Source organism: Amphiprion ocellaris, chromosome 12 (genome assembly GCF_022539595.1).
Source record: "Amphiprion ocellaris isolate individual 3 ecotype Okinawa chromosome 12, ASM2253959v1, whole genome shotgun sequence".
Classification (NCBI taxonomy): Eukaryota; Metazoa; Chordata; class Actinopteri; family Pomacentridae; genus Amphiprion; species Amphiprion ocellaris.
The window spans coordinates 33,859,297-33,871,951 of NC_072777.1; the positions used below are offsets into that span (position 1 = coordinate 33,859,297).

At 39.5% G+C, this 12,655-nt stretch overlaps 1 protein-coding gene across 2 annotated transcripts; it reads right to left on the bottom strand.

Moving 5' to 3' along the window:
* gtf2a1 (general transcription factor IIA, 1) lies at window positions 1-11,371 on the bottom strand. Of its 2 annotated transcripts, none has more exons than XM_023271099.3 (10): window positions 11,149-11,371; window positions 9,534-9,635; window positions 8,553-8,736; window positions 8,222-8,286; window positions 6,364-6,439; window positions 6,117-6,241; window positions 5,492-5,596; window positions 4,994-5,278; window positions 3,365-3,454; window positions 1-2,098 (listed from the first exon to the last, which is right to left on the bottom strand). In XM_023271099.3, the coding sequence occupies exons 1-10, from the start codon at window positions 11,176-11,178 to the stop codon at window positions 1,991-1,993; spliced, it is 1,170 nt and encodes a 389-aa protein (XP_023126867.1). In that variant the 5' UTR covers window positions 11,179-11,371; the 3' UTR covers window positions 1-1,990. The 2 variants fall into 2 exon arrangements, with proteins under 2 accessions (XP_023126867.1, XP_035804484.1); XM_035948591.2 differs by having other exon boundaries at window positions 8,529-8,736.
* Window positions 11,372-12,655: the final 1,284 nt, after the last annotated feature.

Here is a 12,655-nt window from a genome sequence, read left to right on the forward strand (position 1 = left end):
TAGAAAGCAGAAAATACATTTTAATAGACTTCATTCCATCATTTGTGAAGACCGAAAAAAAAGAACCAAAGTTCAAAAAGGCACACGCGACATCCAGAGATATGGAAACAAAGAAAGAAATACAAGGGCATGTTGGATTTTTAGTGACTGAGAGCTACTGAATGCTGTGTCCTGAAAGATAAAGGTTGCTGTATTTTGTTCTTAAAGCGACGCTCTACTTGAAATGTTTTGGAAAACCCTTCACTTGGCGCTATCAACTGTGTAAAAGCAACAGCCTCATTTATGGACACTTCACTTGATCATGTGGGCGAAAATGTAAAGAAAAAGAAAATTATCTGTCACTTCTTGTTTCTATATCCAGTCCCGCACCATCGCTTCCTCTGTGTTAATGTGGTTTCTTTAAAAAACAAACTACTCTACAGAGCCAACCGACACGACAGTCAAAAAACACGTATGACTTTATTTCAAACTGCTGCAACAAGGGGCACTAAAAACAAACAGCAGAGAAACACACAGGCCCCTTTTATCGAGTTAAACTCACTTGGATAGAAAATATTCTCATTTTTAAAATTCATGAATAAAATGAAAGCACAGGAGAATGCACGGTGGATGAAATGATTTGGAACACAGCGTTATTTATGTAGCATTTTTTTGTCCAGCCAACAGAAGAAAAGAAAAGAAAGAAAAAAGGAACACTTATTAGATTATAAGAGCACAGTTTGGTGCGGCTTTCCAACCTTTTCAAAAAATAGAACATTTTCAGGAATAAATAGAAGAAAGAAAAAAAAAGACACCGCCCTCACTGTTCTGTTCTAACTGTAACATTTTGAGATAATGGGGTGTGCAAGAGAAATTAACTCATACATTTCTGTGTGGGGGAAAAAAGCAGTGATGGCAAACACACACACAGACACACAGACACACAGACACACACACACACACACACACTCGTGCCTGTACAGTCAGTCATTGTCAAACACACACACAGAGGCAGAACAGAGAATGCTGTGGCTATTGATTAACTGGACTGACTGACTTCACAACACATTGATAAACCGACAGTGCAAAATTTGTGACGGCTGCAGAGAACTAAAATAAAGAGTAAAGGAGATATACCAACAAGACATTTTGTACAATTCTTAAATGAATTCAGTGTCTTTTTTATAGAATTTTAAGATAAAGATGGAATGAAGCTCCAGAGAAGCCAATGAGGAAAAAAAAAGTGGTTTTTTTTGGGATTCGGCGCTGCTTAGACGATTAAAAAAACGCTTTTATGTTACTATTAAATTAGGATTAATGTAATTTTACCTTCTTTTTCTCAAGCCTTCATTAAACATATTTTAAAAAAAAATGTTTAAAACAATCATAGGTTAACTACATAAAACACTCTGGAGCACCATTTTTATAATCATGAAGTGAGACAATTATGATTTGAGAACAGAAATTAGAAGCAAAAAGGTGATTCTGGTCACTCTAAAGGCAGCGATCTTGACTGGTGGCACTAAGTTTGGACTTAAATGTAGACACGAGTCAATCCAGTCAACCGACTACAGTGCATTTTAAAGGTGTTTATCATCTACGGGGTTATCATGAATGACCTCTGAGCTCCTGCGGCGGGGAAGGTCAGGTCAGGTCACCCTGGTCCACTACATCTGCACGATGTGAAATGCCTACTTTCCAAAGTATGTGAATTCTCTCAGGAAAAAAAGGCAGAGAAGCCTGGAAGAAGAAAAAAAAACAACAAAGAGGAACAATGCTCTGTTCATGGGCTTTCCCTTCCCCTGTAGGTTTCTCATCCCGCAAGGCTAGTCGAGTGTTTCTGCCGACACTCAGGGTTTTTACAGTACCTCACAGTCCTTTGGGTTTGTCAGAGTTCTCAGAGACTCAGAAGTAGTTTCCTGAATGAATCCAGTCACAGGATATGGAAGGACGCTGAAGTTTCTGTTAACTGGATAGGAGTTACAGAGTTCCTGCTCCTGTTGCTTCTACTTCACCACTCGGCATCCCCGATGGCTTTGGAGAAGACATAGTCTCTCCCGTTCAGATTCATGATCCCGTCCTTCAGGTGGAATTTCCATTTGTTCTTACTTCTGTGAATCTGGGGAGCAAAGAGGAGGAAATTAACGTTGTGGGCGTCAAGGACAGATGGACACTGTTTCAGTTTACAGTGGACACTCTGGTTAATGGCTTTAGCCCATGCACACAGATGACTCGGCCAGACACAAATACTGTGATATTAACCAGCGCTGACCTTTATTCGCAATGAATTAGCATCAAAGAGTGTCCTAATACACTTAGTGCCATTTGATACTGGCAATCAAAAGCCACACTCGAGGCAAAAAGGTGTATCAAGTTAGAAAGCGGTGCTAATATCCAACAGTAAAGGCTCTCATTTTGTGAAATGCATCTTTAAGCGTTTACTTCATGGCCTTTTTCACCCTAGAGCTGCCACTATACACTCTTCTTCTATCGATTAATCTACAAACGATATTAGAGATTTGATCTACACACTAAATTTAACATTGTATTTTTTAGTTTTAAGCTTTATGAGTGTACTAAACAGTTACAAGAAGAAAGAAAACATATGAAAGCGCTCTACCTACCAATGAAAAGACAACACTTACGGGGGTTTTGTCTTTTCTGACGGTGCATCTTGTGTGTTTTCTCTTCACTGTGCTTCTGTGCTATGCCATGCAGTGTACAAGCCACCTTTTTGTTTTGTCATAATTCCGAAGAATCCCTGCACTTCAATGGAAACTTTTACGTGGAACTGAGTCGCAATCGGGTACAGCCACCGTCCAATGACTGAATCCAAAAACTATGAACACCATGAGGTCACAAGTACGTGAAATTTAAAAACCACGCGTCACATTTTCAGCACCAACACTAGTCCTCAATGCCCTATTTTTTTCTTCAAAAATGTCCCAGAAGCTGCTATGAAAATAGCTTAAGAGACATTTAGCATTCCTTTAGTCTACAGCAGCATAATATTTGACAGTGTTTCAGTAAGCAGAACTAACATTAATGTTTTATTTATGTGCGGTAAAACAGCGCTATGGGTTTTACTCACATTTTCTCTGTGGTTATTTCTTTATTGCAAATACTTTATTGCTTCAAAGTGATATTTTATGATTACTCAATAAAACAACCTGCTTTCATTGCTCGTGTAAATACGAGTGCTTACATCTCTGTCTGGATGTTGTTTTGAAACACTAAGTGCGTTAGGGTTGCAAGAAGTCAACATGTTCTGGCAAAAAATCTCTATCAAGAGATGTAACAGAATTATAAGAAAGGGGCATATTTCTACACACAGGTTAGTTTGGGTATATTGGAGCCTCTCTCAGAATTAAAAATTATTTCCTACCTTGTCATACTGGCACACCACTACATTCTCTGTATCAAACAGCTCCTGGTCCTCTTCATCGCTGACGTCATCTCCGCTGTTCAGTGGCTCCTGATGAGGAAATGAAACCAAAAAGTTTAATGCGAATTGTTCACAGGATTTCTCCACATTTTGCATGTCAAAATTCAACACTTGTACACTCAAATTTGCAGTAGATATTCCAAACAGCTAGACAGTTCCTACGTAAATGAATTAGTTCTTAATCCAACTGATATCATGTATGTTACATTCTAACGCGTGCTAGCATGTTGCCAAGTAAATGTTAGAAAACTGTAGCTCATAAAAATCAACTACCATTATACACAGACAAGCTAAATGCACAGCATTTTATTCACGCTGCAACGGTAAGACAGCAAACAAATAGATCTGTGCCCAAAGAGGACCAGTGTTTGTGTATTAGTTTCCTTTAACATACTGAATAAATATTACATTATTGTTTTCCCTATTTTTTAGTCTGTTTTATAAATAAGAGCTGCAAATGGGTTGAAAAGTTCATTTAATTTTCAGTGTCTGTGCAGCCTTTATTAGTGACTGTATCCATGGAAACTACGATGAACAAAGCCATAAAGGTGTGGTTTCCTGATGCAGAAAAGAGTCGGTTTTCTTGGAAATGCATCACTGAAACACTCATGAATGTTCAGACAAGGTTAATCTGGGTTGTTTGTGATGCTATGTGTACGTGTAATTCATATACAGCCACATTTTCTTTCAAATTAATTTGGCTGTCGATGTCCAGATACGGAGCTGTTCTAAGACACTTGAGTCAGAGCTGTTGTGCAGATTGTGACAGAGGCAGCTCTGTGTAGGAGTGTGAGCACTGGAACAGCACACTTCTTGCTTTTGACAACATTACAGTTGCAAGAATGAACACACTAGTTGTCAACTGTTGAATTAATATCCACCAATGTTGATAATCAATTTATCATAAAATTCTTTCCTTCTTTTCTTTATTTCTCTCCTCCTCTACGACAGTAAATTGGACAAAAGACGGCATTTGAGGAGCTCATCTTTGGGAAACACAGATCGATATTTTTTCAGTTTTCTGACATTTATTACACCAAACAACTAATGATCACAAACAATGAAAATAATCATTAGTTGCAGCCCTAGGTAACATCAAGCTCGCTCTGACCTGTGCCGTCCTACACAGTGGGAAACAGTTTAGCTGTTCCAAACATTGTGCTTTTATGATGCTTTCAGTTCTAGAAATTCTGAGTTTTTTATTTACAAAACAATACAGTAAGGAAATATATTTGTCTATGCTCTTTTCCCTATTTCACATTTAGCCAGAGCTGTAAATTACAAAAATCTACTTCCACACTGTGCAGAAACCTTGTGCTTTACGTCATAAATAAGGTGGACAAGTCTGAATACAGAGTTCTGTAAATGGTAAATTCATACATCCCAGCATTTAATTTATCACTGGAGGGCAACGTGTAATATTCTGATTTTGAAATGAAAGAAACGTGACAGATATTTGACATTAATATCTGCTGCATTATGAAGTCCTCCACTGCAAAACCACCAAATAAAGCTTCCTTAAAACATGAGCGCTCATTTCACAAACATTCGTTTCTTTTAATTGCTCACCTCTTCAACCTGCCCATCCTCTCCACCATCCTTGTCTTTCTCCTCCTCGTCATCTTCATCATATTCCTCCTCCTCATCTTCGTCTTCTTCTGAGGAGGTGTCACCGGCTCCGTCCACCTGCAGCATCATGGGAGGCTGCTGTGGCTGGGCCTGGGGCTGAGCCTGCTGCTGGGCTTGTTGTGGGGCCTGTGGAGCAGCTGCTCCCTGGGCCTGTTGAACCTGTGGCACCTGAGCTGCTGTTGCTGCTTGACCAGGCTGTGGCGCCATCGCTGCTGCCTGCATCACCTGATGATAGGAGGAACCCAGGAGAACAGGGAACGTTCATGACAATGTTCACTGACACTGGACTGGGTTTGATGTGTGACTGGCAGGTCTTTTATGCAACAACCCAAATAGCACCTAATTATGGCATGATGAAAGGCTGTTAGAGATTGTAGGGGGAAAATACAAAAACATTAGCTGCATTGCAAACATCATGAAGAAAACTGAAGTTCTGACCTGTGTATTGCCTTGGACTTTGTTTCCTGGAGCTAAGACGATTTGCTGTGGCTGTATGATGACTCCTGTTTGCTGGGGCAAGCCTCCCTGTAGAGGAGCCAGAACCTGGACACATAATCAACACAACAAAATCCACATTTTATGTAAGCTTAGTTTTCTTGGGGGGGAAGAGAGTACAATAACAAAATGCAAAAAGGGTGCACTGAATCTCAAATGACTTAGTCTAATTTGAATTAACAGTAGTCCAGTTGAGTTTTAAAGTGGATATATGCCTTAAATTGTTTTGGTTTCTTTTGGAGAAGACAGAAACAGCAGGGTGATAGGTACACTGTGCTTCTTCAGGGGAAACGTGAGGTCTGAGCAAGAAGCACAGATTTCCCAGAATCATTGATGTTTTTCATGGCACTTCTTTATACATAAATCCAGGTTATTTTTCCAACAGTTGGTTCTTCCACAGTTTCACAGCCACAGGACCCACAGCTATGTAACCTTATTTAACCTAGTTGTTATGGGCAGATTAACATGGATAAATTGATGGAAGCAGCTGTGTGTTGCAGTGTTTTTGAGCCGGTTTTGTTTCCAACTCTCCTACCAAATCTAATGGCCTCTGTGTGACGGAGCATACCTGTTGTATGACCGGTGCCTGCACGCCACCAGGCTGCATCTGCTGCTGCAGGAGGATCTGCTGCTGGGGCTGTTGGATGATGTACTGAGCCCCATTGGCAGCACGGACCACCTGCAGTATCTGACCTGAAACATCACAGGACAGAGGATTTTGATGTTTTGACTGTGCATACATATCTTGTAAAATATGGCAATATAAGAGTATTTCCTCAAATTTTAATGCAGAGGTAAACGTGAGAGTGTTTTACCTTGGCTGGTGATGAGCTGTTGGTATGGGGTGACCCCTGTGGGCAAAGCAAGGGTTGCTGCAGTAGCTGCTGCACTCTAGAGGAGAAAAGAAGAACATGCACACAGTAAATAAGGGATAAAACACTGCAGTCAGGAGGACACTCTTAGTTGTGTAGCAAATAATATTGAAGCTGAAGATTTGGGGATTCAAGAATGTGAAAAAAACAGATTGTTCAAACATCAAGACTGTCCTTGCATTAAAAATATACACAAAGGTATGCAGGACTTTAGTGTTATGTGCTTTAATATTAAAACTTTCACAATTAAAGAACAAATCCACATATTCCCATTGCTGACATGATAAAAGCAGCCTTTACGTATTTGAACTCATTTTATCTGCTCGGGTTGATAGTTAAAGACTAGACATTTTCAAGTGAAGCTTATAAATGGTGTTTGAGGATTTTAAAAAAAGAACTGAAGCCTCAACATTAACAGATGGTTTGCAGAACAGAAGTGTTGTTGAGAGAAGGAAGTACAAAAGGAAGTGAAGTGTTCCCTGTGCAACAATGTAAGCGATGAAGAATAAGGTGTGTTTATCGATGTGCATGAGACACAACAGGAGCACCTAAGAGGATGTATTATCATTAGCTTCATCTCCACTGTTATCCAGACTACTAAACTACTCTCTAAAAGTCTTTCTTCTCTACTCTCTTACTTTCAGTTTCCTTTATCAATCTGTTAGTCAACCAACTCGGTCATTAAGCTCTGAGGAAAAGCGTGCACACATGAAGATCTACGAATGCAGAGGTGATATGGGCATGTCATCAGTATCAGCTGATAAAAGCTACAGACGAAACATCGTCATCGGCCCATGTGAAAACAAACAGGCAGATAATGCTTGCCATGCGACATGTTTACAGTCCTGTTTGAAAATCTTTTACATGCAAATTTAAGTGCTTTTCTTTTTGCATGCAGTGAATGTGTGTATTTGAAAAGCATTGTATTTTATGTTTATAATGTTAACAATCAGTGGTTGGAAACACAATTACATTCAACAAGTCAACAGAGGTGATCAAGTTACTGTAATCAGACATGACGTGTGTAGATGGGCTCAAATGTCTGTACAGCAGTTAACCAAAATCTGTGAGCCGCACCCACTGCCCTAGAAAATGAAATAATGGCCTGGTTCATACAACATTATGACACCCTGGTCTGGAGTTCTGCCTGCCTGTCCACAAACATACGTCCTCCATGGGCTCATGCTGAAGTACCAGACACTGTAATGATATGTAAGCCAAAGCATTACTTAAAAACAATGCAATACTATTTATGACATTTATGAAAGATAATAAATTATCCATGGTTCAATACACAATGATATGTTAATACAGAGTGAGGGATAACAGATGCACTCTGTGATTAAGAGAGAAAAAAGTGCATTCATTGGTCTTGGCAATCACCCAAAACGAGTTGGAAAATATCTGCAAAATTAAAATATTGTGCATCTTTATTAAGATGATTTCCCTCTTCCTTTTTGGCTGGATATTCAATGTGTGCTTGAAAACAAAAATGCACTCTGTTAGTTTTATGTTTTTATTTCAGAGAAAGGACTCAGTTCACTCCATTCTCTGAAATAACAACATAAAACTAACAGAGTGCCTCTATGTCATAAACACATTCCCATTACAACAAAAGATGATTATAAAAAGATGAGTCCCTGCCCATCCATAACCATCACCTGTATCTTGTTAACGTCACATGACTAGTTGTAGCTTGCTGTACTATTTTTGGTTTTGCTCAACACACAAGAACTGCTCTCACTGATTTTCTACTGAATCTGAAATCCCAAAATCATTTCATTCATTCTATGTGACTCACCATCCCCGTTGCACTCATGTGCTGAAGAATCTTAGAATCCTGAACAATGACTTGCTGCTGGGGAGCTGTGGAGAAAAACATGTTCCAGTTATATCATAATATGCCCCTAAAACTTCTCAGAATATCAAATCAGGACAAAATAATGCACAATAATCTCTTGTTGAATATCAACTTCTGCCACATTATCACTTGAATAGAGATATTTCTTATGCAAGTTGGGTACAAAATTCAGTGTTGACTTATGTAAAAAGATGCATTCACAGATGTTCGATGTTTCACACTGTTGTGTTTTTTTTTTTTTTTTTACCTCTATGTGCCAGCGCTGACCCACCTTGCTGTTGCTGGGGAGGCAGGATGACTTGCTGGGCCTGTGCGGGTTGGGTCACCTGCTGGACCTGTTGCACCTGCTGGACCTGCTGAACCTGCTGCTGCTGATGGGCGGCCTGCAGGGCTGCCTGCTCCTCAGTATGGAAGCCCTCCACTGCCTTGGACTGCAACAGTTTGTTCTCCCATAGCTGCAGTATCAGATGAAAACAGCAGATGACAGAATTTGTCAGAAGGCTGTCTCAGACTCGGCGTAAAGCAAGACGCCACGTGCAGCTGTTGTAGATATTTTGGAATTTGTTATAGTTGCTGCAACACAGGTCTTTTATTGGACAACAAATCCATCCAGGGCAGTCTTACATAGAGGTATATTTAATTACTACATGAAGGAAATTCTCAAGTGAATAGCTGACTGTTGTTAGAAACGTCTACTCCCTAAAGTACACTTAACTACAAGGTGAAACACATCTCACAGCACTTCTGCTGTAGTGATACTTCCCCTGCTGTCAGTGCATACAGAAAAAACACTGCTGATGATAGCTGGGCTGAACAATTTGTGGGAAAATACCTAATTGCAATTTTTCTGGCAGGTATTATAATATCATTTGCGGTCTAATTGTTTAAAAGCCAAGATTCTGCCCAATGCTCACAATCTTGTTACGGAGCATTACCGAGCGATACTGTTAAAAACGTGACTGTCACATGAGGAGGATGGCGTGAATTTGTAAAACCACTGACATAACAGTTTAAAACGCAGGACATAACATGCTGCATGATGTTCACAGTGGGACAGTGGGAATTAAAGTATGAGACTAGGTTTATGTCAGCTGAACCATGTAGTCTTCATTACTCAGGGGGAAAACAACCACTGAAAGTTTCCATCTGCTCGAATTAAACTAAAGCATTAACTTTATTATTTAATAGCCAAGCCACATATCACATCATTACAGCCTTTTGCTATTTGCATTATTTCACATTTCGAGTATACCGTTTTCAGCTCCAGAAGAACTTGCTCGTCCACTCCTTCATCCAGAAACAGCTCTCGTACCTCATTGATCACATCTTCAATCACAGACTTGTATAGTTTAGGCTGCGAGAAAGCAAATACATAAAAAAGGGAGAAGACACTGTCAATACTGTGTTTAATACTGTTTTAAAAGAAACAGCAGAAAGGGGGACTTATTTTAATGTGAAAATGATCTAATAGTGCTTCCCCAAACATTAGAAGGGTAAAAATGACAATATATTCAGTTTTGCATTGCCAAAGCAGCATTAATTAGTGTAATATTGTAATGCACTGTGCATAGCTGTTGCATATGGGCAGCTCAACACTAAAACTGCCTCACTGCAATATAATCCCTGGGCTTTAGCAATAGCTTTTGCACGACACTGCGTGCCTTGTTGTGCTAATCCATATGGACCAACTCTGTGTGTCCTCCTGTCACGTCTCTCGGGATACCACGCATTGTGCATCACCACATCCGTCCAACAACAAACGCACAGATGTACACAACGAGCACCGAGAAACAAACAAAGCGACACGGAGGCAGGATGGCCACCGCCTGCCCCGATGTCCGCAGCGCAGACCTCGGTCTCTGCTTCCCTCCCCCTCGGCCTGTCTGCTCCTCCACTATTTAAAGCACAGTCTGGTGTTTATATGTAGAGCCGGTGACGTAGCGTCGAGTAGCACCTTCCCATCCCGGGCAGTCTATATTAGAGAGCCAATATGGCTGTATAAAACCAGGCAGCGGAAAGAAGGAGGGCCAGAACCGAGAGAGCGGAGCCGCGGAAGCCATTTTACGGAGCGGCCAACTGTGCGCTCGACGGCCACCGGGTTTTTACCCTTAACCATCATGTGGCGGAATGTGAAGGATATTTTTCGGTGTAATAATAATGAAAAATCAGCTTTGAGTAATTTTTGTTGCTTTTAATCGGGATAAATTTGGCATGACATGGGTAAAAAGATGTGGTTTGGGACGGCTAGCTTGCCTTCTGGTCGTGGAATGGTGGACAATGATGAGGCAGTTGACTGAACGTTGACGACTTTCGGCTAAAAGAAGGAGACTTTAATTCATATATTTTTTAAAAAAACAATAAGCTCAATTCATTCGCAGTGTAAGATGGCAATGTGCTTTGCGTACATCCGGATTTCGAATAATTATGCTCGAGTTAGCTTAAATTTGTCCCTTTTTTGGTAACAGGCAAACAAAGCTTTGACTGAAGTAACACCACAAAACATCAAATCACATAATTTCAGCAGCTTCTCTAAAGACTACCAACTGACCTAACAGACGACTAATAAACCTGAGAAGCAACCAAACTCAAAATAATTGCATTTTCACCCCGAAACCTGTATTTGTCCTCAAAATTTTAACTGCCGTTTCTCCTAGAAGACGGTTCCCTCTGAAAGAGCTGCCTAGTTTCGAAAACTGCTTATAAATGGCCGGTTGGCTGAACTTCTTTTTAATGGACATATAACAGTGAAGTGTTTGTTAAAGCAGATTCATTTTTACTGCAACAAATAAAAGCAGCTCGTCGACAGCTTTCCGTTAACTTTACCCCCATTTTCCCCCGCTGACAATCCTTTAGAGATTGATCCTTACCACTGGGTTCGAGTTAGCCGAGCTCGCCATTATACGCGTAGTGTAAAAACCACACGGAAATAGGCGAGAGAGACAGAGCCAAAAATTACGAAAAACGACTTAAAACAACTGGGAACGATAATTTAAAACAGCCGGCATTACTTTTGTAAATAAAACACAGTTTCAGCGGTCTTATTTACAATCCCGGGCTGCGACTCCCCAGCCGTCCTCCTTCCGTCGTTGTCCTGCTTTATATACTGAGCGATGGAGCTGCGAGTGCGCGAGACATAGGGCAGGGTCAAGTCGCACTTATCGCGAGATTTCCTGCGGGATATGACGACTAATCACAGCAGCAGCCGCTCATGGGAAATGTAGTTCAAAAGAGAGAAGAAGCGGTAAATAAATGTGGACAGATCGCATTAGCTTCCTAATAAATATTAAATAAATAAATATTTAGTAAATATTATGACCAATAACAGAATCTAATTACGTTTTTCTGTACTTTCCACATATCAGTCAGTAATATAAGACAGATATGGACTAAAAATCTATTTTTAAAAAAGTATGATGACATACTTTTTAAATCTTGATATTTAATTTAGTCAAGTAAATTTAGACTACCTATAATATTGTAGTGCCCTAACCTTTATTTTTAAATGTGTATAATAAAAAATACTGTAGGGTTTTAACCATAGTATTCAAATTAGTGAGATACATTTTAAGACAGAATCTTGTAGGATGTTATTTTTATTATTATAGGTCCGTGTGTATTTTGGCAATTGGATTTTCCGTTCTGAAACGGGTATTGAAAAACAAAAAACGAGTGGTTATTTGATTTTCGTTTTAAAATACAAAAAATAAAATTGAAATACAAGACGTTTTTCCTTTTCATGATCAAAAGGGGATATATGAAATTTTAGAAATGCTTTGATTTTCATTTTATATTTAGAATAACAAAAAAGTAAAATCATTAGGAGACCATACAGCAGGGCTATTCAATTAAAAATTGACTCGGGCCGGATTTTCAAACTAAGAACATGAGCTGGGCCGGACATTTTTAGCAGACAGTGAGCAAAGTTAACCATTTAAAATAAACACAAACAGATAAGATAACAAACACACTGGATGTTTATTAACGTATTGCCACATCCAAAAGGACAGAAACACAATAGAAGAGCAGTACTTAAACTAAACCTGTGCGGAAATACTGCTTCTTTAAATTTTACATTTCAAACACACAACTTCAACACATTTTGATAGGTAAATATAAGCACAGGTTAAGGTGCATATGAACATAAAAACTAAGTGCCGATTAGAAACACCGTCTTTTGTTTTGGTCACATCTGAAAGTGCATTAAAAAGTAACTTGCTTAACAGTAACTTTTCAGAACTTGAGACATTTTTCTTCTTTTGAAATAACAAAAAACAGAGTTTGTCCCTGTCCATATTTGGTCTCATCTGAGACAGTCACATCTTCAGTGCATATAATCAAAAAAATAAACAGACTTGTCTTGTAGACTTGTCAGTC